The sequence below is a fragment of the Theropithecus gelada genome, chromosome 16, assembly GCF_003255815.1.
Source record: "Theropithecus gelada isolate Dixy chromosome 16, Tgel_1.0, whole genome shotgun sequence".
Lineage (NCBI taxonomy): Eukaryota > Metazoa > Chordata > Mammalia > Primates > Cercopithecidae > Theropithecus > Theropithecus gelada.
Window position 1 is genome coordinate 37,668,469 of NC_037684.1, and position 24,072 is coordinate 37,692,540.

At 53.5% G+C, this 24,072-nt stretch overlaps 1 protein-coding gene across 1 annotated transcript in view; it reads right to left on the reverse strand.

The window, feature by feature from the left end:
- SCN4A (sodium voltage-gated channel alpha subunit 4) overlaps nucleotides 1–14,951 on the reverse strand; it is a 35,155-nt gene extending 20,204 nt beyond the window's left edge. Inside the window, exons 1-12 of the mRNA XM_025361963.1 lie at nucleotides 14,602–14,951; nucleotides 14,400–14,518; nucleotides 14,184–14,273; nucleotides 13,770–13,898; nucleotides 13,210–13,301; nucleotides 9,944–10,276; nucleotides 8,396–8,459; nucleotides 8,016–8,157; nucleotides 6,075–6,284; nucleotides 5,279–5,432; nucleotides 2,735–2,973; nucleotides 836–1,009 (exon numbers count right to left, since the gene is read on the reverse strand). Coding sequence (XP_025217748.1) covers nucleotides 836–1,009; nucleotides 2,735–2,973; nucleotides 5,279–5,432; nucleotides 6,075–6,284; nucleotides 8,016–8,157; nucleotides 8,396–8,459; nucleotides 9,944–10,276; nucleotides 13,210–13,301; nucleotides 13,770–13,898; nucleotides 14,184–14,273; nucleotides 14,400–14,518; nucleotides 14,602–14,874 — 2,019 coding nt within the window. The 5' untranslated portion in view covers nucleotides 14,875–14,951. The remainder of the gene's footprint in view (nucleotides 1–835; nucleotides 1,010–2,734; nucleotides 2,974–5,278; nucleotides 5,433–6,074; nucleotides 6,285–8,015; nucleotides 8,158–8,395; nucleotides 8,460–9,943; nucleotides 10,277–13,209; nucleotides 13,302–13,769; nucleotides 13,899–14,183; nucleotides 14,274–14,399; nucleotides 14,519–14,601) is intronic.
- Nucleotides 14,952–24,072: the final 9,121 nt, after the last annotated feature.

The following is a 24,072-nucleotide window of genomic DNA, read 5'->3' on the forward strand; positions in this document are numbered from 1 at the left end:
TTATTTAAAAAGGTTTTTTTTTTTTTTTTTTTTTTTTTTTTGAGACAGAGTCTCAATCTGTCACCTAGGCTGGAGTGCTGTGGCATGATCTCGGCTCACTGCAACCTCTGCCTCCCGGGTTCAAGCAATTCTCCTGCCTCAGCCTCCTAAGTGGCTGGAATTACAGGCACTTGCCACCATGCCCAGCTAATTTTTGTGTTTTTAGTAGAGATGGAGTTTCACCATGTTGGCCAGGCTGGTCTTGAACTCCTGACCTCAGGTGATCCACCCGCCTTGGCTTCCCAAAGTGTTGGGATTAGGCGTGAGCCACCATGTCCAACCGATACAGTTTTAAAAAGAATAATAGTGCTCCTTATGGGGTGGTGGAAAGACAAATTCAGAGGTTCCAATCCTACACCTCCGCTTTCAGGTCTGTAGTATGGGGCTGGAGTTTCTGCTCCACTGCTGCTTAAGGTCATTAAGGAATCAAACACAGTGTTGGGGGAGCATCTTGCCCATTTGTCGTCCCGGGAAAATTGCAAAGGGAATTGGGAAGGGTGGGGCAGGGCTGGAGGAGGAGGTGGCTTTCCCCTTTGTCAGGCTCCTCTGGGGCTGGCAATGTGACAGAGGTCACTTTGGTCCCCCCAGCAGCCCTACGAAAGAAGACAGGGCTCTTCTTTCCCCTGTTTTACAGGTAAGAAAGCTTCTGATAGGTAACAGGTGTGCACAAGGCAGAGGGGACCTCGTTTTCAGCCCTCTGGCTTCCTGGGGCTTCTCCTCCCATCCCTGTGCCCACCCTCCTTAGTCTCCTCAGCCCAGCCCCATCCCAGCCCCTGGCCCCAGGGCTTTCGAGTACCAGACGGAAGGAGCGGAGCACAGACAGTCCCTGTACGTTGGCCAGGCCTAGCTCTACCAGGCTGAGGGTGACGATGATGCTGTCGAAGATATTCCAGCCCTGCTGGAAATACTCATAGGGGTCCATTGCGATCAGCTTCAGAACCATCTCTGCTGTGAAGATGCCTGTGAAGACCTAGGGAGTGGGATGAGGCCCTGTCACAGAGCCTCGGGGAGCCCAGGGCCCTGGGAGTCTCCCACCCAACTCCCACCTTCTGGCAGAGGCTGCGGGGGCTGAGGGGAAGGGGTCCAGAGCCCTGAGAGGAGCAGGAGTGGCACGCATGGCCCATGTGTGTATAAGTGAGTGATGGAGGCAAAGATCAAGCCATAGGGCTGAGGTGGGTACAACTCTGAAACCCGTTCCCATCCATTTCTGGCCTCGTGACAGTGGGCAAGGCAATTCACTACTTGGAGTCCCAACCTTGTCATAATATTCAACATTTGCAGGGCGCTCTGTGGTTCACTTTGTGACCTCATTGGCATCCTGATCTCTACAACATTGGGAGGGATTCTCACACACATTCCATGCATGAGCAGTTGAGGCTCAGCTAGCTGGGCAGCTAGCTGGCATCACAGCACCCACATGGGAACGAGCCACATCTCAAGCCTCAGGTGCTCAGTTCAGCATCCTGCCTCTATGCCTACAGCCTATCCACAGGGACCAGTCCCAGGATCCTGAAAATCTTGGCAGACTCAAAGGTCTAGGGCAGGGACCAAAAGGAGCAAAATCAATGAGAAGACGACCAGAGCTGCCCCTGCTAACCCTGGATATGGGGTCTGAGGATTGCACAGTCCCTGAAAGCTCCTTGGGCACGGCTCCCCTCCTGCCGGGCACCAGCTGCCCTGGGTCCACAGCCTGCCCAGGCACATGCTGAGCCCCTCCCAGAGGCTGTTCCTGGCCACAGCAGGTGCCAAGACAGCAGCATAGTGTGGGCAGGGGCTGGGCACGCAGGCGGACCCGATCCATCACGCACATCCCAGCAGCTGTGCCATGAGTCCAGAGCATGCCCTTGCCCCTCCAGCCTGGCCTGGCCACGGCTGCCTCGGCACCTCTATGGGACAGAGGTGCCTGCCTTGAAGGCTGGGGAGCCCAGGGTTTGATGCTTGTGCCACCCACCCAGCCCCGGTTCTGTCCCAGACCCCAAATCTTACTCTCCCTGGCTTCCCTTAACCTTCAGGGTTGGGGAGCATCTCGCCCATTTGCCGTCCCGGAAAAATTGCAAAGAGAATTGGGAAGGGTGGGGCAGGGCTAGAGGAGGAGGCGGCTTTTCCCTTTGTCAGGCTCCTCTGGGGCTGGCAATGAGGTGATAATGCTCCTAATGGGCCTGGATAAGCGGGTGGATCAGCGGTGTCAACAATAGTGGAGCAGGAAAGGGCTGGAGAGAGGAGAAGCCTGGCCCCACGCTGGAGAAATAGGTGAGGGCTGGGGGAGTAGGCCCTGGAGCCCACTGGTCCCATTGCCAGATCCCTTGCCTCCTTTCAGGCCCATGACAACTTCTGGAAGTGGACAGACTTGTCAGCTAGCCCCTTCAACCCTATCTCCACACTCCCATTTCCTTACCCCTGCTTCCAGGGCATGGTCTGGATCCCAGATCCCCAATAATCCAACCTTAAGAAGCCCAGCGCCTCGCCCCCATCTCCCTGCCCCCAAATGTCCTGAAACCCCAGTTCTGTGTGCCACAGATCACCCCAAGTACCCCCCCACATCAACTAATGCCCCCCATACGCTGGGAAAATCATCCCAGCTGTTCGTATGTGTCCTCCACCATGCCCCATATTTCCACACAGCCAGAAAGCTCCACTGGGCCCCCCCCCCTCCCATCCTGCCTATGAATGATTCCTCTCCCCCGCCCCTCCCTACCAGGTTGCCCACAGTGAGCACGTGGTCAAAGTGCTCCGTCATGGGGTAATGTTCCATGGCCATGAAGAGGGTGTTGAGCACGATGCAGATGGTGATGCCCAGGTCCACGAACGGGTCCATGACGATCAGGTGGATGATGTTCTTGAACTTCATCCACGGGGCGCAGCAGTCCCATATGAGCACTTTGTGGGCGCACTTGTACCACCATGGTGGGCACTTCTGGTGGGCCTCTTCCAGTTCTGGGAGAGGGGTGGTAGCAGGTACCTAGTGAGGATTCTCCCCTCGCGTGCCCCGGTTCCACCTACCAAGCCCCGCCCCTTAGCGCTCCACATCTCAACCCTCTAGCAAGGCCTATTCCAAGTTCCACCGCCTCTTGTGTCACCCCTACTGTCACCTCCCTGTAATCTCCGCCCCACATGGCTTCACCCCAAAGCCCCGCCCTCTGAGCTCCAAGCTCCTCAGTGAGCACCCTCCAGACCCCGCCCTCTAACCCCCGCCTACAGCCTCACCCCTGGAACCCCCGCGTCCTCAGAGCCCAGCCCCCTACTTCAAGCTCCACCATCACTCACTGCATCACCCTCCGGACACACCTCTCTAAACTCCGCCCACGGCTCCGCCCCAAAGCCCCGCCTCCTCAAAGCCCCACCCCCGACTCCAAGTTCCTCCGCCTCACACAGCGCATCCTCTTGTCTGGCCCCTCTAAACCCCGCCCACATTCGCCACTCCTGAGGAAGCCCCACCTCCTCCCGAAGCCCCGCCCCATAGTGCAGTAACTCACAAGCCCACCTGCTCAGCAAACCTTTCCCCAAGCCCCGCCTTTCAATGCCCTGCCTCAAGCCCCGCCCTCTTGGCTCACCCCACAAAGCCCCACCCCTCAGGGAGGGGGACAGGACGCCCACCCGCTGCCAGAGGCCCAGGGCTGTGAGCCTGGCCTGTGAGACGCCCTAATCTGTCTGGATCTGAGTTCCCAGGGGCAGGTGGGAGGCCACCGCAGGGGCTTGGGTTCCAGCCCCACGAGCTGCTGGCTGGTGCCACTCTGTGCAGACAGATCCCTTGGGGATGCACTGTCGGTAATACCGGCCCCTCCAAAGTGTCCCCAGCTGGTCCATCCTTTCCCACCAGAGTGGCCTTCAAGAAACATCCCCTGTTCTTGCCACCCCAAAGCCATGAGTGCTTTGTAAGGACCGTGGGACGAAGCTGCTCCTCCTCCTCCTGGCGTTGGCAGGCTGTCTGGCTGTGTGGAAATCTGGGGCACGGTGGGGACACATGCGGAGTGTCCTTGGCCCAGGCATGATCTCACTTACTCATCACGGCAGGTAAATATAATCAGTGCCTCCAGGTAAATATAATCAGTGCCTCCCATTTCAAAGACAGAAGAAAAGGGACTGGAGTGGGTGGCAGCCCCATGGAGACCCTGGATTCATACCGGGGAGGGTGGCTGAATCTCCCCCCCACACCCAGCAATTAGCACACTGAGTCTCACTCAAAGCCTCCCCAGTCTGCACCTCCACCCCTACCCTGTGCTTCTGCAGGTACCCAAACAGTGTCTAAGGCCCAAAACTTCTCACAGTGGTCCCGGGAACGGCAGGGTGGAGAGGCCTCCTCCCCCAGCATTCCCTGGGCACCCTCTGGCAGGGCATATGGGCACCTGGATACCTGTCATACAAGGTCAGGTGACATGGTGACCTCTAGAGATCTGCAAAATCTTGCAGGCCCCCAACTCCCTGGCGCAAGGCAAGCCGACCTGAGGAGGGAACCAGATCTCTCTGCATCAGAATTCCTTTATTCTATTGTCCCTCTTTCCTGTGCTTCCTCCTTCCCTCCTGCCTCCTCACTTCCCTCCCTCTCATCCATCCATCCATCCGCCCACCCATCCATCCGTCCATCCATCCATCCATCCATCCATCCATCCATCCATCCATCCATCCATCCATCCATCCATCCATCCATCCAACCATCCATCCATCCATCCATCCATCCATCCATCCATCCATCCAACCATCCATCCATCTGTCTGTCCGTCCATCTATCCATCCATCTGTTGTGTTGTGTCTATTCACCCTCTCTCATCACAACATCCTTATTCTTCCGAGATTCGGCAAGTGACACAGGGACTGGGGAGTCTATCACTCTTCTTGGGCAGAATTTGACTTTCGGCCTTTAACTTTTACCCAGAGAACACTTGAGGAGCAGGATGTCCAATTTCCGGAACATTGGGCCTTCTGGTTAGTATTATTAGCCTGTGCTTCCCATTGGGCAGCCCCCAAGGCCCTCCCGGAAGTCCCCAGTTCCCACAGCAGCCTGGCCTTGCAGCTAGAACTGGGCCAGGTTAAGACAGGACTATATTTATCACAGCCGTTTCTTCTACGCCAATATTAAGTTACTGTCCTGAAGCTGGTCCAGGCAGGCCCCACCCTGACCTCAGGGGCCTGAATGGGTAGAGGGGGCACAGGGCACTCACTTTCCATGGCATCCCTGTCCTCCTGAATCCAGTCCAGCCAGGCTCCACCCTACCTAAGTGGGCAGGGGGCACAAGGCACTCACCTTCCATGGCATCAGAGATGCCGCTGTCTCCGCTGCCGCTCTGCCTTGGGGCTCCCTTCTGCCCTGGCGATGCGTCCAGGCTGCCATTGCAGTCTTTGCCATGGGCTGGGTCCCCATCTGCCTCCCTACCTTCCAGAGCTTGGGCAGCCTTGGCCTGTAGACCAGCAAGAGTGACGGGCAGGAAGTCCAGCTCTGAGCCAGAGGGATGGACTAATTGACCCTCAGAGCTTCTTCCAGAGTCCTTCAGGGTGGCAGCCCCTCTTCCTGGCCTATGTCAAACTTAGTGCAGGTGGGGGAGGGACCAACCTCCGTGGTGGTGGGGGTGACAGGGTAGGAACCAAAGTGACTGAGGACCCTCTGCCCTGAAGACCCTTGACTCTGATGCTCCTACTAACCCTCCACTTGTTGACAGAATGAGAAAATGGTCAGCCACTCCCTGGGGCTTCCTCGGGACCTACCCCTCCCTCAATATGGACTCTTCCACTACCCAGAAAGCAACACAAAACCAGAAATATTTGAGCTGGAAGAATATTTCAAGTTTAGCTACTCCAGATTCCTTGTTATAGACAGGGAAACTGAGGCACAGAGCAGAGAAATGCTTTTTCTACTGCTTGGATCCCCCCACCTCCCTGCCACCAGCAAAACTCCCAGCCCAGGGCCTTCTGCTTCTTCTGCCTCAAAACCCCTACCCCCGTGCCCTCCCTCACCCTCAGCCCCCCAGGGAGAAGCCAGTGGCAGCCCCGGCTGAGGGAAGGTAGAGCCCTGGGTCCTCGATCTCCCTTCCCTGAGTCCAGACCTTCTCCAGCTCCTCCTGGTGCTTTTTGAACTTCTCGAGCATCTGCTGAAACTCCTCCTCTTTCTCCTTATCCTCAGCCAGGGTGGCCTCGTTCTGCTCGGCATATGCCATGGCTACCACGGCCAGGATCAGATTGATGAGGTAGAAAGAGCCCAGGAAGATGATGACCACGAAGAAGATCATGTAGGTCTTGCCAGCTGCTCGAAGGGTCTGGGAGCAGAGGGAGAGGGAGTGGAGGGGTCCTATGACATCCACCTCCTTTGACCCACTGCCCCTTTCCATACATCCATTGCCCAGATGGGTAAGCAAAGCCCCTCCCTCACAGAGCCTGGGGAATTGATGGCTGTCATTGGCATGCTGAGCCATGTTCTGGGGAACTTCGAAATATCTACTTGGGACTCAAGGGTTTTTGGTCTTCTGGCTTGGAGGAGGACAAAAGCCAGGCATCCCGATATCAGACAGCCAGGACAGAAAATTGGTGAACATGGGTTTGGGGTCAGCTTAAATTCTAGCTTTGCTACAGTGCCTGGCACCTAGTAAGAACTCAACAAATAATAGCTATTATTATTATTGTTTAATCAATTTTTTTTTTTTTAGACATAGTCTCGCTCTGTTGCCCAGGCTGGAGTGCAGTGGTGCGATCTCGGCTCACTGCAACCTCCACCTCCCAGGTTGAAGTGATTCTCCTTCCTCAGTCTCCCGCATAGCTGGAATTACAAGTGTTTGCCACCAAACCCGGCTAATTTTGCATTTTTTGTAGAGATGAGTTTTGCCATATTGGCCAGGCTGGTCTCAAACTTCTGACCTCAAGTGATCTGCCTGCCTCAGCCTCCCAGTGTGCTAGGATTACAGGCATGAGCCACTGCACCCGGCCAGTAGCTGTTATTATTTTTGTTATTGTTATCAACACCATCAATGTTAGAAACATTATCAGGCATCAGAAGGCACTGTCCTTCCAGACTTAGCCAACCTTCCCCGCAAACAGCAGAAGCCAAATACAATATGGGCAGCACTGAATTTCTTTCTTTCTTTTTTTTGAGACAGAGTTTCACTCTGTCACCCAGGCTGGAGTGCAGTGGCATGGTCTCAGCTCACTGCCACCTCCACCTCCCGGGTTCAAGCAATTCTCCCTGCTCAGCCTCCTGAGGAGCTGGGACCATAGGTGCGTGCCACCATACTCAGCTCATTTTTGTATTTTTAGTAGAGACGGGGGTTTCACTATGTTGGCCAGGCTGGTCTCGAACTCCTGACCTCGTGATCCACCTCCGCCTCCCCAAATGCTGGGATTCAGGCGTGAGCCCCCGCGCCTGGCAGGCAGCACTGAATTTCTTTCTTTTTTTTTTTTTTTTTGGAGACGAAGTCTCGCTCTGTCGCCCAGGCTGGAGTGCAGTGGCCGGATCTCAGCTCACTGCAAGCTCCGCCTCCTGGGTTTACGCCATTCTCCTGCCTCAGCCTCCCGAGTAGCTGGGACTACCCGCCACCTCGCCCGGCTAGTTTTTTGTATTTTTTAGTAGAGATGGGGTTTCACCGTGTTAGCCAGGATGGTCTCGATCTCCTGACCTCGTGATCCGCCCCTCTCGGCCTCCCAAAGTGCTGGGATTACAGGCTTGAGCCACCGCGCCCGGCCAGCACTGAATTTCTAAGCTGCCCTACTGATTCTTGTGAGGCCTAAGGGTTCCTGGGCTTGTGCCTGTGCTAGGCCCAGACCCCGTCTCTGAAAACCAAGGTGTGGAAAGAATTAAAGCCATGGCTTGGCTCGGGGCAGGTGTCCAGTTTCAGAGAGCGCAAGCTCCTATAAGGGCACTGTGGGAGTCCATGAGGAGATGGCCCAGTTGAGGGGTTGGCCATCCTGCGGTAGGCCCCATCAGGCCCTGAAGAGGCTGCAGGGATCGGGGGGGGGAGTGGCTGTAGGGTTGGGAGGCAGGGTTGGGGCAGTTGTACCAGCTGGAAGAGGTTCTCCCAATAGTCCTGTGTCATGAGGCGGAAGAGAGCCAGGAAGGCCCAGCTGAAGGTGTCGTAGCTGGTGTAGCCATAGTTGGGGTTCCGCCCGGTCTTGATGCACTCATAACCCTCGGGGCAGTGCCTAGGGATAGGACAGGGGGCTAGGTTTAGGGTGGGAGGAGCACTCCAGCTGGGGACAGATGAGGGCCCCAAGGGAAAGAAAATCTGTCAGTTCTGCCTGTGTCCCCCAAACAGAAAAGTATTCCATCCATACCCATAGGTTTCCCTGCACTCCCATCCACCCCAGGTCCTTGTCTCAATCAGCTCCCACCTTCCAAGACCCCTGGGGCGCATTTTCTGCATCCCTTAGCATCACTCACCCAGCATCACTGCTGTTCCCACAGAGTAGGGCATCGATGGAGCCCTCCAGGAAGTAGAAGTTCCCTTTGGGAGTCAGAGGCCACAGAGGAGGCAAGTCACCCACATGGACACAGTGTGAGCACCTGAGCCCATTGCACACCTGTGGACAGGTCTGCGTGTACCACATAAACCAAATGGATGTTCCCTGGCTGCCTCTTCCCCATCCTTTAAGGACAGCTCCAAGTTCCAAGGTCTCTGGGTAGGGACTTGGCAGGGAGCTCAGCTGCAAGCACTGTCAGCCCAGTGCCCAGTGTGGGCGAAAAGTCAGGACGCAGCAGCAGCACAGACAGGGAACGTGTACGTGTGTGCATGGGGCTACTGTGTACCTTTGCAGGGCACCTGAGTGAAGGGTGTGTGGGGGCTGGAATCCAGGTGCCAGGGTGAGAAGGGGTATCTTTTCCTAATTTGCAAGAAGGCACTATGTAGACTAACAGTGGCTGTGTGAGAAAGTGTGTGTTTCTGGCATGTGTGCCTGTGAAGATGCATATGTGAATAGGATGTGGGTGTGTGGGTGGGTGACAGTGACCCTGCCAGGGTGTGAGCATGTGGTGTGATGAAGGAGGACAGGGGGTGCACAGGTTAGGGAGTAGGAACTATAGACTTGCTTTGTATAGTGAGAGTTTCAGGATTTTTCTTTTTCTTTTCTTTCTTTTTTTTTTTTTTTTTGAGACCGAGTTTCACTCTTGTTGCCCAGGCTGGAGTGCAATGGCGTGATCTCGGTTCACTGCAACCTCCGTCTGCCAGGTTCCAAGCTATTCTCCTGCCTCAGCCTCCCGAGTAGCTGGGATTACAGGCACTATGCCCAGCTAATTTCTGTATTTTTGGTAGAGATGGAGTTTCACCACGTTGGTCAGGCTGATCTGGAACTCCTGACCTCAGGTGATCTGCCTGCCTCGCCCTCCCAAAGTGCTGGGATTACAGGCATGAGCCACCATGCCTGGCACTTTAGGGTTTTTAAAACAGTTTGCCATTTGTTGTTGCACTAACCCTTTGAGGAAGGGATTGTTATCTTGATTTTATAGGTGAGGATTCAGAGGGCTAGGGAGATCAAGTGACTAGTCAGAGGTGACACAGGCTGCGAAGTGCTGGATTTAAGCTCAGGTCCTCGCCAGCCTATTTGTCTCATAAGAAGTGAAGGCAGGGTGGGGTGCGGTGGCTCACGTCTGTAATCCCAGCACTTTGGGAGGCTGAGGTGGGAGGATCACACGAAGTCAGGAGTTCGAGACCAGCCTAGCCAACATGATATAACCCTATCTTTACTAAAAATTAAAAAATTAGCTGGGCCTGGTGGCACATGCCTGTAATCCTAGCTACTTGGGAGGCCAAGGCAGGAGAATCGCTTGAAGCCAGGAGGTGGAGGTTGCAGTGAGCTGAGATGGCGCCATTGCACTCCAGCCTGGGTGACGGAGTGAGACTCTGTCTCAAAAAAAAAAAAGAAAATGTGGGAACAGAGGGTACCCTAGGGACTGGGACAGGATCCCCTTTGCCTGTCCACCTTCCATTCTTACCTTCATCATTGATGTAGGCATCCCAGTCAAAGGTATCGTTGGTGGCCCAGCTTGCATGGCTGTTCCACGTGTCGTTGGCATACCATGAGTCATTGCCATACCACATCTCATTGCCATACCATGTGTCATTGCCGTACCACGTGTCATTACTGTACCACGTGGTGTTGGTGTCGTTGAACGGCGGGGGCCAGCGCACACACTTCTGCCTCAGGTTTCCCATGAAGAGCTGCAGTCCCACCAGCGCAAAGACGCTCAGGCAGAAGACAGTGAGGATCATCACATCTGACAGCTTTTTCACCGACTGGATCAGGGCCCCCACAATCGTCTTTAGCCCTGACCGCAGAGAGGGCAAGGATAATGGCGGGGGCAGTGCAGGGTGATAACAGAGCCCCCCAGCCTCCACCACCAAGCTTTTTCCTACTCCATCTTCAAGGCTTGACTTACTGAGCACCACTACTTCCCCGAAGCCTTCTGAAATTAACCCCACCCTTCTCTGGTCACATCCTCAATCTGGAGCCTTCAAATGGCCACAGATGCTCAGCCACTAGGAGAAGGAACTATAAAGACCTAATGGGCTGTTGCCTGACCTATAGAGCAAACAAAGGCATAGAGTGGAGCTTAATACATGTCACTAGGTTAACGCTCTCAAAGTGTGTTCAACAGAACACTAATCTCCCATGCTGCGCCCTTAAAAAGCAGGGGGTTGATAATGTTTGGGAAAAGCTGCGCTCTAGATTCTGCTCTTGGAGAGTCATTATGTAGATGATCCTATCAAAGGTTCTGAAAAGTCCTGCAGAAATAAACAAAACCTTTATTTGTGTTTATTTATTTATTTAGAGACAGAGTCTCGTTCTGTTACCCAGGCTGGAATGCAGTGGCACGATCTTGGCTCACTGCAATCTCTGCCTCCTGGGTTCAAGTGATTCTCCTGCCTCAGCCTCCCAAGTAGCTGGGATTACAGGTGTGTGCCACCACACCCAGTTCGTTTTTTGGATTTTTTGTATTTTTAGTAGGGATGAGGTTTCACTATGTTGGACAGGCTGGTCTCGAAGTCCTAGCCTCAAGTAATCAGCCTGCCTCAGCCTCCCAAAGTGCTGGGATTACAGGCATGAGCCACCTCGCCCGGCCTATTAAACAAAAACTTTAATCTCACGTATCCTTAACATATTTGACCATAGAACCCTTTTCCTTAAAATGCCTAGTAATATCCGAGGAACAGCAGAACCTCTAGACTGACCTTGAAACATCATTATATTCTTTAGACAGACAAAGGCATAAACGATGCTGAAAGAATCCCAGCGCAGATTCCCATCACCTATGGAAGAGCCATAACTTCTTCCTTGGGCCTAATCATAGTGCCTCTTGCGTTAATATGACTTCATTTCCTTTTCTTATCCAGATATGGAAAACAAATGCTTGGCAGCCTCCTTATAAAAGCTCTCCTGCGCCCCGAGGATGCCGGCAGCTGGCACAGAGGAAAGGCAACGCCGTCTTGCTCAGTGGCCAATGTACAGTGTGGAATTTTGGAAATGCTTCCTCTCCTGGGTCTGACACCTTCCTCGGCTGCAGTCAGAGGGCCTTAGACTAGAAGAGAGCTCAGGTGCTTTCTTTCTTTTCTTTTTCTTTTTTCCTTCCTTCCCTTCCTTCCCTTCCTTCCTTCCTTCCTTCCTTCCTTCCTTCCTTCCTTCCTTCCTTCCTTCCTTCCTTCCTTCCTTTCTTCCTTCCTTCCTTCCTTCCTTCCTTTTTTTGATATAGAGTCTTGCTCTGTTGCCCAGGCTGGAGTGCAGTGGTGTGATCTCGGGTCACTGCAACCTCCGCCTCTTTGGTTCAAGCAATTCTCCTGCCTCAACCTCCCAGGTAACTGGGATTACAGGCACGTGCCACGATGCCCAGCTTATTTTTGTATTTTTAGTAGAGATGGGGTTTCACCATGTTGGCCAGGCTGGTCTCGAAGTCCTGACCTCAAGTGATTCACCCGTCTCGGCCTCCCAAAGTGCTGGGATTACAGGCGTGGGCCACCACACCTGGCCTCAGGTACTTTCTCACATTAGGATTTAACAGTTTCCCCTCTTCTGAGAGCCTGATCTCTATCCTTTTTCTTTTTCTCCTTTACTGGGAGAGAATCTCCAGTTTCTCCACATGCTCTTGTGCGGGTCTGAATGATCGGATTCTATTGATTACATGCTTCCTGATGCATTACTTTGGAATTGCCCTGGCCTTATTGCTCAGCAGGTGCCTGCTGTGTTCCTAATTGAGCCCTCAGGGCTCTGACTTTTCCTCGTGGAGTCCTTTTGTGTCTCTCTCTGCTCTGCTTGGTCTGCTTATTTTATTGAGCACACGCATATATATCACAAACCACGGGTCAGGGGCTGTGAGGGCCTTACGGATATTAAGGCATTTAATCCTTACAACAATCTAAAGAGTGGTACTATTAGTCTCCATATTCTACAGATAAGGAAACTGAGACATGGACAGGGTGAGGCACTTGCCCAAAGTTAAAGTTAGGAAGTAGTAGAGGTGAGAATTGAAACCAGGCAGTCAGGCTCCAGAATCTGTGCTTTTTTTTTTTTTTTTTTTTTTTTTTTTGAGACAGAGTCTTGTTCTTTTTCCCAGGCTGGAGTGCAGTGGCAAGACTACAGCTCATGGCAGCCTCAATCTCCTGGGCTCAAACTATCCTCCCGCCTCAGCCTCCCAAGTAGCTGGGACTATAGGAGAGCATAACCAGGCCTAGCTAATTTCTTTCTTCTTTTTTTTTTGAGATGGAATCTCACTCTGTTGCCCAGGCTGTAGTGCAGTGGCATGATTTTGGCTCACTGCCACCTCTGTCCCCTAGGTTCAAGTGATCCTCCTGCCTCAGCCTCCTGAGTAGATGGGACTACAGGTGCACACCACCATGCCAGGCTAATTTTTGTATTTTTAGTAGAGACAGGGTTTTGCTTTGTTGGCCAGGCTGGTCTCAAACTCCTGACCTTAGTTGATCCACCCGCCTCAGCCTCCCAAAGTGCTGGGATTACAGGCATGAGCCACCGTACCCAGCTGAGTCTGTGCTCTTAACAACCTTGCCATGCTGCCTCTCAAATGCCTATCCTTCCAAGTAGAACTCCTTCTGCCCTCTGGTCACATGGGCCCCTCTGTATCCTGGCTTTGCTGTGAGTTCTACAAAAACACCAGCCTGGGAGTGTTGTGACACTGAGTCAGGTTCCAGGCCTGCGCATGGTACGGGGGTCTCTCGGCTCAGGCAGAGGGTCCCTGCACCTCCCCAGTACCTGGGATGACCGTGATGGTTTTGAGGGCCCGCAGCACCCGGAAGGTCCTCAAGGCTGAGATGTTGCCCAAGTCCACAAACTCTGTCAGGTACCTGGGTAGGGGGTGGAAGGGTGTGGGGACTGTCAGAGGCTGGGGTGGGTGGTAGGACAAAAATCAGGGCTTCTCCAGGCCTGGAATGAGGATTCCCAAGAAATTGGGTGTACCACAGGGTCTGGGGGGCAGGGAAGACACCCCAAATCTCCTCTGGGAGCCCAAGAGTTGGGAAGGACAGTGCAGGAGCTCTGGGGGAGTGGGGATGGCAAAGACAGCCTGGCTCGCCCAGCGGGTAAGGGCCCATGGGCCTGTGGGTCAGGGCTGCCTCATGTGATTATCAGGAGTCCATCAGGAAAGCTCTGAGCCAGACCCTGAGAATGGCAGTTTCTAGAATTGTGCAGCTCCCTATCTGCACAACTGACCAATGTCCCCTGCAGCCCTCAGCCCAAGGCAGCTGCCCTCTTTGAGGCCTGGCCCCGTCCCCTCACCCACTCCAGCCTCAGGATGTCCTGGGGCCCCTGCTCACGCCATCATGATGACGCTGAAGTCCAGCCAGTTCCAGGGGTCCCGGAGGAATGTGAAGTCGTCGACACAGAAGCCTCGGGCCAGTATCTTGATGAGAGACTCAAAGGTGTAGATCCCCGTGAAGGTGTACCTGCGGGGGAGAGGGCCGGCCAGGGCAGACATGTCACCCGGGCAGGGGTGAGTGTGGCAACGACAGACCCCTAGAAGGGAGGGACACAGAAATAAAATATGCCACTCAGGTGGCTAAGGACACTAGCGAGTGATAGTGTGGCCACCCCGGGGGCTCAAGGTGTGGATGAGGGTCACAGTGACAGTGTGTCTCCCTGAAAGACAAGAGCAGCGTCACACAGAGGTGTAGACACCTGAAACGGGCTGTGTCCCAGGGCTGGGGAGCTCAGGGAGCAGGGAGACTTACTCCACATTCTTGGACCAGGGAGGCGGGTCACTCATGGTCATGAAGACGCAGTTGGTCAAGATGGTGATCATGATGAACATGCTGAACAGCGTGGGGCAGGGTCAAGGAAAGTGAGGAAGCAGCTAGGATGGGAGGTGACAGAGGGTCTCCTGGGCCAGAGCACCCCATCTTGCCCATCCCAAACCCCTTCCGCCTCTCCCGTCTCAGGCAGGATATGCGTGGATGAGCACCTTGATGGCCCCGCGCCTGACCAGGCTGAAGGGGCTCAGCAGGTAGAGAGCGGGTGTGGCGGAGAAGCGGAAGATGGCCTTGCCCTTGTTGAGTACGATGAAGGTCTAAGGTGGGGAGAGAGGCTGTGAGGCCCGGGGACAGACAGATGGACAGCAGACAGACAGAGGGGGGCCCTCCCAGCCCAGACCTTCTTGTCACTGTAGTAGGGATCCAGGTCCTCCAGGGGGATGCCGATGACCTCCGGTGGGGGGTCCCCATAGATCATAGGTAGGTTCTTGCCAGCCTCCAAGTCACTTCGTGGCTTCCGTTCGGGCTCCTCGATCTCCATCTGCTTGTTCCGCTGCAGCCGGGCTTCCTGCTCCACCGCCCGCTGTTCTATGGCTGCCAGGGACTCCCGGGTGAAGGGGCGCAAGCAATCAGGGCCCAGAGGCACCAGGGTGCACAGAGATGGTCTGGCCATCCTCGCATCCTGGGCTCAGAGACCAGGAGGGTGGTGGGTGGCCAGGGGAGCTGCAGTGCGCAGCCCCGGAGTGCTGGGCGGCCGCCCCTCCCTGGGCCGGCCGTCCACTCCTCACCTCCTGCTTGCCCAGTGGCTGAGCCGGGGAGGTGGGCGTGCAGGCTCTGTCGGGACTGGGAGATGTACCTGCAAGGCCCAGGTGCTGCTGCTGCACGGGTGCTGGGCACAGAGCATCACCCCTGGCCCCACACCACGCTTTCCCCAGCAGTGGCAGGGGCCGCCCCCAGGACCGACGGCAAACCAACCAGATTCTTTGTGGCCTTGGGACTTGGGACCAACACCCTCGTGCCTTCGACTGCCTCCTGGGCTCAAGCTCCAGGAACTGTGTGGCTTCAGCCTAATGGGACAGAGAGAGAATCACAGCTGACTGTGCTCAGTTGACCTCTGGATGGGCCAAGATGAGGGGCCTGGTTGGGGAATTAGCCCAGAGTGGGACTGGCACAGGAACTTCATCCTGAGGGCCAACGTGGATCCTGATATTGGCCACCTGGAGATGTAGGTGGAGACCATGAAGGTGGCAGCCAGGCTCTGTGCAAAAAGGTTGCTGTGATTGATTAGTGATGTCTGCCAGGGGCACAAGGAGGAAGAATGTGGTGCCTCTGCCTGTATTTGCCATCCCTGGCCTGGAGGGAAGGGTAACGGAAGATGGGGGTGGGTGTGGATTCCTCTTTCCTGACCTTTGGAGTACTTGGTGTTGGGCTGGGAGAGGGAAGAAGGAAGGGCCTTGGGCCCGGTAGAGGTCTCCCAGCAGTTCCCTCCCACCACCCTGGGGGACCTAGCCTACTGGGCAGGCAGGGGGAACTGGGAGAGGAACATTGAGTCTGGAGCGCTGCGGATGCTAACATGGAAGAGAAGGACATACAGGGAAGGTCACAGGGACAAGGAGATAGACAACTCCAATGGTGGGGGCAGGGCTAGAGCTCCTGGGGACTGCTTTTGGCTGGTGGATGCACATACTGGATGGGGGGAAGGGGCACCCACCAGGAGCCTTTGATGCCTGTGAGCATTGTGTGGACTGGGCCCCACCTGGCCCCTCTCCCCTTCTGCCCAGCCCTCCAGAGCCTGTTCCCTGTAGAAGGGAAGGAGGATCACTTATTGCAAATGGCCCTGGGGGAATGATCACATCAGCAGGCAGTTGCAGAGAGACCCCTGCAGCCCAGCCGCACACAGCCACCGCGAGACCCACATGGACAGACCTGGAGCCACCCCTGCACCACAGAGACCTGGACAGACCCCTAGAGACTCCCAAAGCCACACCTGAGGGTGGCCCTCTCCCAGTGGACCTTGACCCCTGCAGCAGCGCCCCCGTCCTGGTCAGCACAGGCACTTCTCAGGCTTGATCAACAGGTGGGGAGGGCGGCCAGGGAGAGGCCAGAGTCATTGGGCAGAGCTGGCCACGCCCCCATGCCTGGCTTCCCAGCTGCTCCCTACAGCACCCAGGGAGTCGTGTTTCCACGGGGATGACTCTGCTTATTCCTGCCAACCCTGCCCTCAGCTGCTCATTGGCCCCCATCGTGAGCATGGGCGTGTACGTGCACACACACTTGCACACACAGGCACACGCACGCACACCCGGCCTGGAGCCACCCCTCATGCAGACCTTCCCAGTTGCATCTCACAGCTCTGTCGTATACCTTGCCACCTTCCTCCCCATCACCCACCCCACATACACCCCTACATGCTGCTTGTCACTACGCAGAAGGTACCAACCAGCCAGATGGCTTTGAAGAGACCCCTGGGCTGCTGTGCACCCACCCAGTCCACAGTCCCTGCTGCGACGATCCTCCTGTCCTGATACTGCTCACTCTCTTCATTACAGGAGCCCAAGTAGGGCCACAAAAGCCCACAGACACATAGTCTGGCTCCCAACCCCAGCACTCGAGGAAATGACTCTCACCTGAGTCACCAGAGCTCCCCAGGGGACAGATCCAGTGTTTTCTTCCCCACCGGCCCTCCTGAGCTTCCCACACTGCTCACCACCTTTCTTCTTGGGAGCAGGACATCACCTGCGCATCTGGCCACTCTCCCCAGCTCTGCTCTGGGACCTGCCCCTTCCCTGCCCCTGGAAGATGCTTCTTCTCTGATGCCTGTTCTGCAGCCTGTTGTTTTTTTTTTTTTTTTGCACAGCGCCCTTCAAAATGTTCACTTCCTCCTAATTTCCTCTTCTCCTATGCCTCCATTACCCCTGAGGTCTGGCTGTTTTGTAATGTGAGGGAAAGAATGTCCTCACTGGTTCCACTTGTTAAAGCTGGCTTTGGTTGGTGGTTGCCCGAAGCATCTTGGTGGTAGATCTGGCCAGTTCCACACCCTACTGAGGCTCTCTCTCCAGTGTCACTGCCCTTTCCACCCTCCACCCCTCACCTGCTCTGTTCAAATAACCTCCCTGAGTAGTGACATGCTCCTGTAGTCCCAGCTACAGAGGCAGGAGGATCCCTTAAGCTCAGGAGTTCAAGGCTGCAGTGAGCCACGATGGCGCCACTGGTCCTCTAGCCTGGGTGACAGAGTGAGACCCTGTCTCAAAAACCAACTGAAAAAACCCCTCCCACCGGGTTCTCCCCTAGACTACCATAAATATTTGTAAAATCACAAATTTCACCCCTGCTTAAATATTTAATGGCTTTCCACTGCTTAAGAGTAAGTCCTAAGCCCTACCCAGGGCTCCCAAGGCCCTCCATGATCAGATCCCTACCTCATCACCTACCCTTCCCCCATCCTCTGGCCATGCTACCTCCATTTTCACAAATGGGCCAAACTATTTCCCACCCTCCTGCCCTAACCCCCATGCCTTTGCTTGTGGTTTGCTCTCCTCCCAGAGCACCCATCTTCTTTGTCTCCCTGGAGAGCTTCCATTCATCTTTCTAGACTCAACCCACACAAAAACCATCTCCTCCAGGAAGGCCTCCCTGGGTACCCTGGCCGGGTGGAACTCTCCCCTTGTTTGTGTCTCCAGCTCAATAAAAGTTTATCAAATGAATAAGTGAGTGAATTACAGAGGCACTCCACCTTAGCTCTTTTCTCCTTTAAACATACCCTGAACCTAAATCATAACCAGAAACCATATCTCCTCTGAAATCACCACTTCAAGCTCTCCCCTTGTCCCTGCCACCTCAGCTCCTGGCTCAGGGGCCCAGTTGCTATAATCTTTGGGCATCTTCAATTCTTTGACCCTGCACTTTCTCCCTCTCCATCAGACTGCTTCTGACTTCACGTCCCTCCTCATGTAGCCTCACTTAGAAGATCACCATTCTGGTCCCTCCTCCACAACTCCCAGGGTGTGATCTCTCTCCTTCTATCACACTGTCCTGGGGAACCCCTAAACTGCATGTCCCCAGCTCTGTTTTCCCAAAGTCAGCCCTGAGCTGGAGAAATGTGGCTGGGGAAATGGTATGACTGGGTTGAGCTCATCTTAAATTCATGGTCACATACTCTGGGTTTGTCCTCAATCCTGCCAGCCCTGTAGTGTGGATTTTTCTGGTAGGCTCACTTTTCCACTTTTTGAAAAGAACTATTTCATGCCTTCTCCTCTTTCCTCAGACCTCCACATTCCTCCCCATGTGCCTCCCAGCTGATGGTCTTCCCTGGGGAAGGAAGAACCACCACACACTGTCAAATCCACAGAACCGTCTCCCCATCCCACCCCGTCTTCCTCCATCTTGTTAGAATAATAATAATAAGCAAGAATCAGACTTTCCTGGGGCTCAGGACCCCAGCCCCTCTTGCTTCTCAGAGATCTTTCCAGGTGTCCTCTCTCTACGGCCCATCCACTTCTCCCCATCTGTGAACAGACTCTAGTTTCCCCACTTTAAAAACAATGGCAGTAGTGACAAAACTCCCCTTCTGGCCCCACACCTCCCTGCATCTATTGCCCTATTTTCCTGTTCCTCTTCAGAGTAAAACTTCTTAGAAAGTGTCTACACCAGCTGTCTTGACTTCCTTACCTTTCATTCTCTCTCCAATCCATTCCAACCTGGCTTCCCTTTCCCTCAACTGAAACTACTTTTGTCAAGTCACTAACACCCTCCCTGCTGCCAAGTCCAGTGAACACGCTTCTGTCCTCAGCTCCATACAGCCCAGTTGGCCACAGCCCCTTTCTGGAAGCACTTGATTCTCGCAGCCTCCATGGAAGCTGCTCACTGTTTACCTTCCACATCCCTGGCTGCTCTGTATCACTTTCCTCTGCTTGTCCTGATTTCTCTCCCCAGTCTCTAAGGTTTTTCAGGGTTCAAGCTGGTTCGGGGTGGCATCATTCCTATGACTATAAATAATGTCGTGGGGCCAGGCACAGTGTCTCACGCCTATTATCCCAGTGCTTTGGGAGGCCAAGGTGGGAGGATCGTTTGAGCCTAGGAATTGGAGACCAGTCTGGGCCACAAAGTGAGACCCTGTCTCCACGAAAAATAAAATAATTAACTGGGTGTGATGGTGTGTGCCTATAGTCCCAGCTATTCAGGAGGCTGAGGCAGGAGGATCACTTGAACCCAAGGAAGTGGAGTCTGCAGTGAGCTGTGATTGCGCTACTGCACTCCAGCCTGGGCGACAGAGCAAGACCCTGTCTCTAAAAATCAATAAATACAATAAAATAATCAATCAGTTATAAAATAATAAGTTCATGAATAAAATAACAGTCATGTCATGGGAATGTGATAGACGTCTCTCTTGAAGTCCAGGCTGGTATATTCAACTGCCCCTGGACGGCTCCACTGGGATGGCTCACACCCTCCCAACTGCAATCAGACGTTTGCATTTTCCACTGTTCCACCCAGGAAATGGCATCACTGCTATTGGCTGCTCAAATCAAAAATTAGGGTGTCTCCCTGAATTCTCCTTTTCCTTCACCTTCCACACCCAGCCTGTCCAAAGTTCTATCAATATCATCTCCAACATACACCTATACTTGATATTTTTCCATCTCCCTGGGTCCATACCACAATAGTCTCTTACAATAGCCTGTTTCCTGCTATCTGCTTTTGCACACACGCCCTCCGAATCAGGCCCCTAAAATAGCCATGAATCTTTTAAAAACAAAAACTAGTCATGCTGTTTCTCCTTTTAAAATTCTCCAGGCTGGGCGCAGTGGTTCACGCCTGTAATCCCAGCACTTTGGGAGGCCGAGGCAGGTGGATCACCTGAGGTCAGGAGTTCAAGACGAGCCTGACCAACATGGTGAAACCGCATGTCTACTTAAAATGCAAAAATTAGCCAGACGTGGTGGTGGGCAACTGTAATCCCAGGTACTCAGGAGGCTAAGGCAGGAGAATCGTTTGAGCCTGGGAGAGGGAGGTTGCAATGAGCTGAGATCATGCCACTGCATTCCAGCCTCGGCGACAGAGTGAGACTCTGTCTCAAAAAAATAAAATAAAATAAAATATACATAATAAAATAAAATTCTCCAGTAATTTCTTGTTACACTTAGAGTAAACCTAACCTTACCATAGTGGCCTCCTTGGCCTGGTGATCGAACCTCTCACCTTTGTCTCCTGATCTGCCCCTCCAGTCTCACTGGCCTCCTTCCAGCTCCTTGACCACTGCGCTGGCTCCTGCTCTTGGCCTCCACCCAGCTCCTGCTCCCCCTAGGTCCCTCTTCCCTCTCCCCTTTCACGTGGATTTTCCTTCTCATCCCTCTGTGCTAAGCTCAAACGTCCCCTCTTCCAAGGGGCCTTCCTTCTCCTTCACTCCCCGTGACAGACCCCTGCATTTTTCTTGACATCATATATCATAATTTGTAATCACTTGCTTATTTGCCTTATGTATTTGTCTGTCACCCTCACTAGGCTGAAACGCCAAGAGAACAGCGACTGTGTCTGCCCAGTCCCAACACTGTGCACACAGTAGGCACTTAATAAGTGTCTGTTGAATGAATGAGCGAATGGGGCCTTGGATACAGACCTTTCCAGGGATACAATGGATTCTGATATGTTTCGTTGATTCAGTCATTCATCTACCCATTTATTCATTCTGTTTGTGGGCTGGAAGTTGAGCTGGGCATGAGTAGGACAGAAAGCTGCCACAGCTGACAGTCCTGGGGGAGGTAGACGTGGCACATGGCGGCTGAGACACAAGGAGATGGCGAGGCCTGCCCTCAAGAGGGGAGTTGACTGTGTTTTGCGAGTTTGAGTGGATTACTTCCAAGTAGGGGGAGGAAAGATGTGGCTTTTCGGTTGGGCCTCGAAGGATGAGTGAGTCAGGAACACAGGGAAGTGGAGGGGAAGGACATCCCAAGGGGCGAGAATAACCAGAGCAAAGACAGGCAGGACGCAGGGAACTCCCTCATGTGTAGCACAGAAGCTGTTAAGGGGCTTGGGGGCAGGGAAGATGGCAGCTGGGCCAGGGCTTGCTGCAGGCCTGAGGGTCTGGACTTTAACCTGCAGCCTCAGGGAGCCCCTCACAGGGCAGGCGGGCTGGGGTGGCGCCATCATTGGCAGCATGTGTGGTCCTCTGGTCCACACTTTCCGTGTGTCTAGAATAGAGAGCATGAGTTGTGTTGTTTCAACGGGCAGCAGTGGAGGAATGGAAGGATGTCTGGGATGTACAAACGGTGACTTCCTAGTAGGGACAAAGCACCAACAAAGCCCCAGGAGATAAGTCAGGCGATGGGCTGGCCATCTCCATGTGTCTCCCTAGGCCACAGGCAGAAGTAATGGGGCCAAGATGACAGCTCCTGCTGTCCTTCCACTCGCCTCCACCCCCGAGTTATCCCCTGAGATGTGGCAGCTGAGGGTCTGGGGGAGCTCCAGGCAACCTCCTCCCAGTGAATTTAAGAATGTTGGAGTCTGTGGGCCATGGTGGCTCACGTCTGTAATCCCAGCTCTTTGGGAAGGCGAGGGAGGAGGACTTCTTGAGTTCAGGAGTTCAAGACCAGCCTGGGCAACATAGCGAGACCCTGTCTCTACTAAAAAATGAAACAAATCAGCCGGGGTTGGTAGTGTGCGCCTGTGGTCTCAGCTACTTGGGAGATGGAGCGGGAGGATCACTTGAGCAGCAGTGAGCTATGACTGTGTCACTGCATGCCAGCCTGGATGACAGAGTGAGACCCTGTTTCAAAAAAAGAAAAAAAAGAATGTTGGAGTCACAAGGACTTGAGAGCAACAAGTCCGACTCCCTCATTTTGCAGATGGAGAAACTAAGGCCCAGAGAGGACCAGAACCCACCCAGAGCTCACATATTTATTCATTCAACAAACATTTTCTGAACACCTGCTACAGCGTGCTGGGCTGTGGTCTGTGTGCCAGGGCAGACCGCGGCAGTGGCAAAGTCCCTGTCCTCACTGAGCTTGCATTCCAGAGGGAGGGGGCAGGCGGTAAATAGGGAAGCAAATAAGATAATTTTAGCGAGTGATAAATGAGAAGCTGAGCCAAGACTCAAACCCAGCTCCTCAGGAGCCAGGGCTGGAGTCTGTTTCACAAGCGAAAAGTCCCATGGAACCTCCGTTGAAATGGAAGTTTGGGCGGAAGTGGTGGGCAAATTCAGGCCATCCTGGGGGCCTGGAAGTGGTGAGCTGACAGGGATGCGGGGGGAGGGGTTGGGAGTCTGAGAGCCAGGCTGGGGCCAGCTGTCTTCGGGCAGGGAGCCGAGGCTGAGGACGCTGGAGGGCGAGGCAGCTCTTCTCTGGAGTGGGTCCAGCCCTGCATTGTCTCTCTCTGTGGTGCAGCCAGATCGGAACACCCAATTCCAGATATAGTCTGATCACAGAGGCCTTTTCTCCCTGGCCTGGAGACCCTTTATTCATTCTGCGATGGCATCACTTCTTCCACAGCCCAAACAAAGCTGGGGTTTGCAGTCACTCCTAGGTCTTTTCCTCATGAGCTGGGGTCCAATTAGGTCTTCCCCTTCTTATGCACTGTGCAACGGATTTTTCTCTTTTAAACCCACGTGCACCTCACAAAATAGTAGTATCTTGAATCCAACAATGTATGAAAAGAATTATACACCACGATCAAGTGGAATTTATCTCAGGTATGCGAGGCAGGTTCAACATTTGAAAATCAGATGGGACGCGGTGGTTTATGCCTGTAATCCAGCACTTTGGGAGACCAAGGTGGGCAGATTGCTTGAGCACAGTTCAAGAACAACCTGGACAACATGGTGAAACCTCATCTCTACAAAAAGTACAAAAAGTTAGCTGGGTGTGTGTGGTGGTGGCCACCTACAGTTGCAGCTAACCAGGAAGCTGAGGTGGGAGATCACCTGAGCTCTGGAGGTCAAGGCTGCAGTGAGCCGTGATCACACCACTGCACTCCAGCCTGAGTGACAGAGTGAGACCTTGTTGCAAAAAAAAAAAAAAAAAAAAAAAAAAAAATCAGTTAACATAATCCATCACATCAACAGGCTAAAGAAGAAAGATCACATAATCATATCAATAGATGCAGCAAAAGCATTTGACAAAATGCAGCTCCCATTCATGATGAAGTCTCAGCAAACTAGAAGTAGAGGGAAACTTCCTGAAGTTAACAGAGTGTTTACCAGGAAACCTACAACTAAAATTGCTTTGTTTTTTGTTTGTTTGTTTGTTTTTTGACAGAGCTTCATTCTTGTTGCCCAGGGTGGAGTGCAATGGAGTAATCTCGGCTGCAACCTCCACCTCCTGGGTTCAAGCAATTCTCCTGCCTCAGCATCTTAAGTATCTGGGATTACAGGTGTGCACCACCATGCCTGGGTAATTTTGTATTTTTTTTAGTAGAGACTGGGTTTCACCATGTTGGTCAGGCTAGTCTCGACCTCCTGACCTCAGGTGATCCACCCACCTTGGCCTCCCAAAGTGCTGGGATTACAGGCATGAGCCATCGTGCCTGGCCTAACATTGCTCTCAATGGTGAGAAACTCACAGCTTTCCCACTTAGATCACGATCAAGGTAAGGCTGTCCCCTCTCACCACAACTTTCCAGCATCAGACTGAAAGTCCCAGCTAATGCAATAGGACAAGAAAATGAAATAAAAGGTATTCTGACTGGGAAGGAAGAAATAAAACTATCTTTGTTCACAAATGATGTGATTGTCTAAGTACAAAATCAGAATCAACACGAAAATTTGTAGAACTAATCATGATAACAGCAGGGTTGCAGGATACAAGGTTAATATAAATCCAGATGCAGGATTTTACATCTTCCTCTACTTAAGTTCCCTTTGCTCATTGTACCTCTTCAC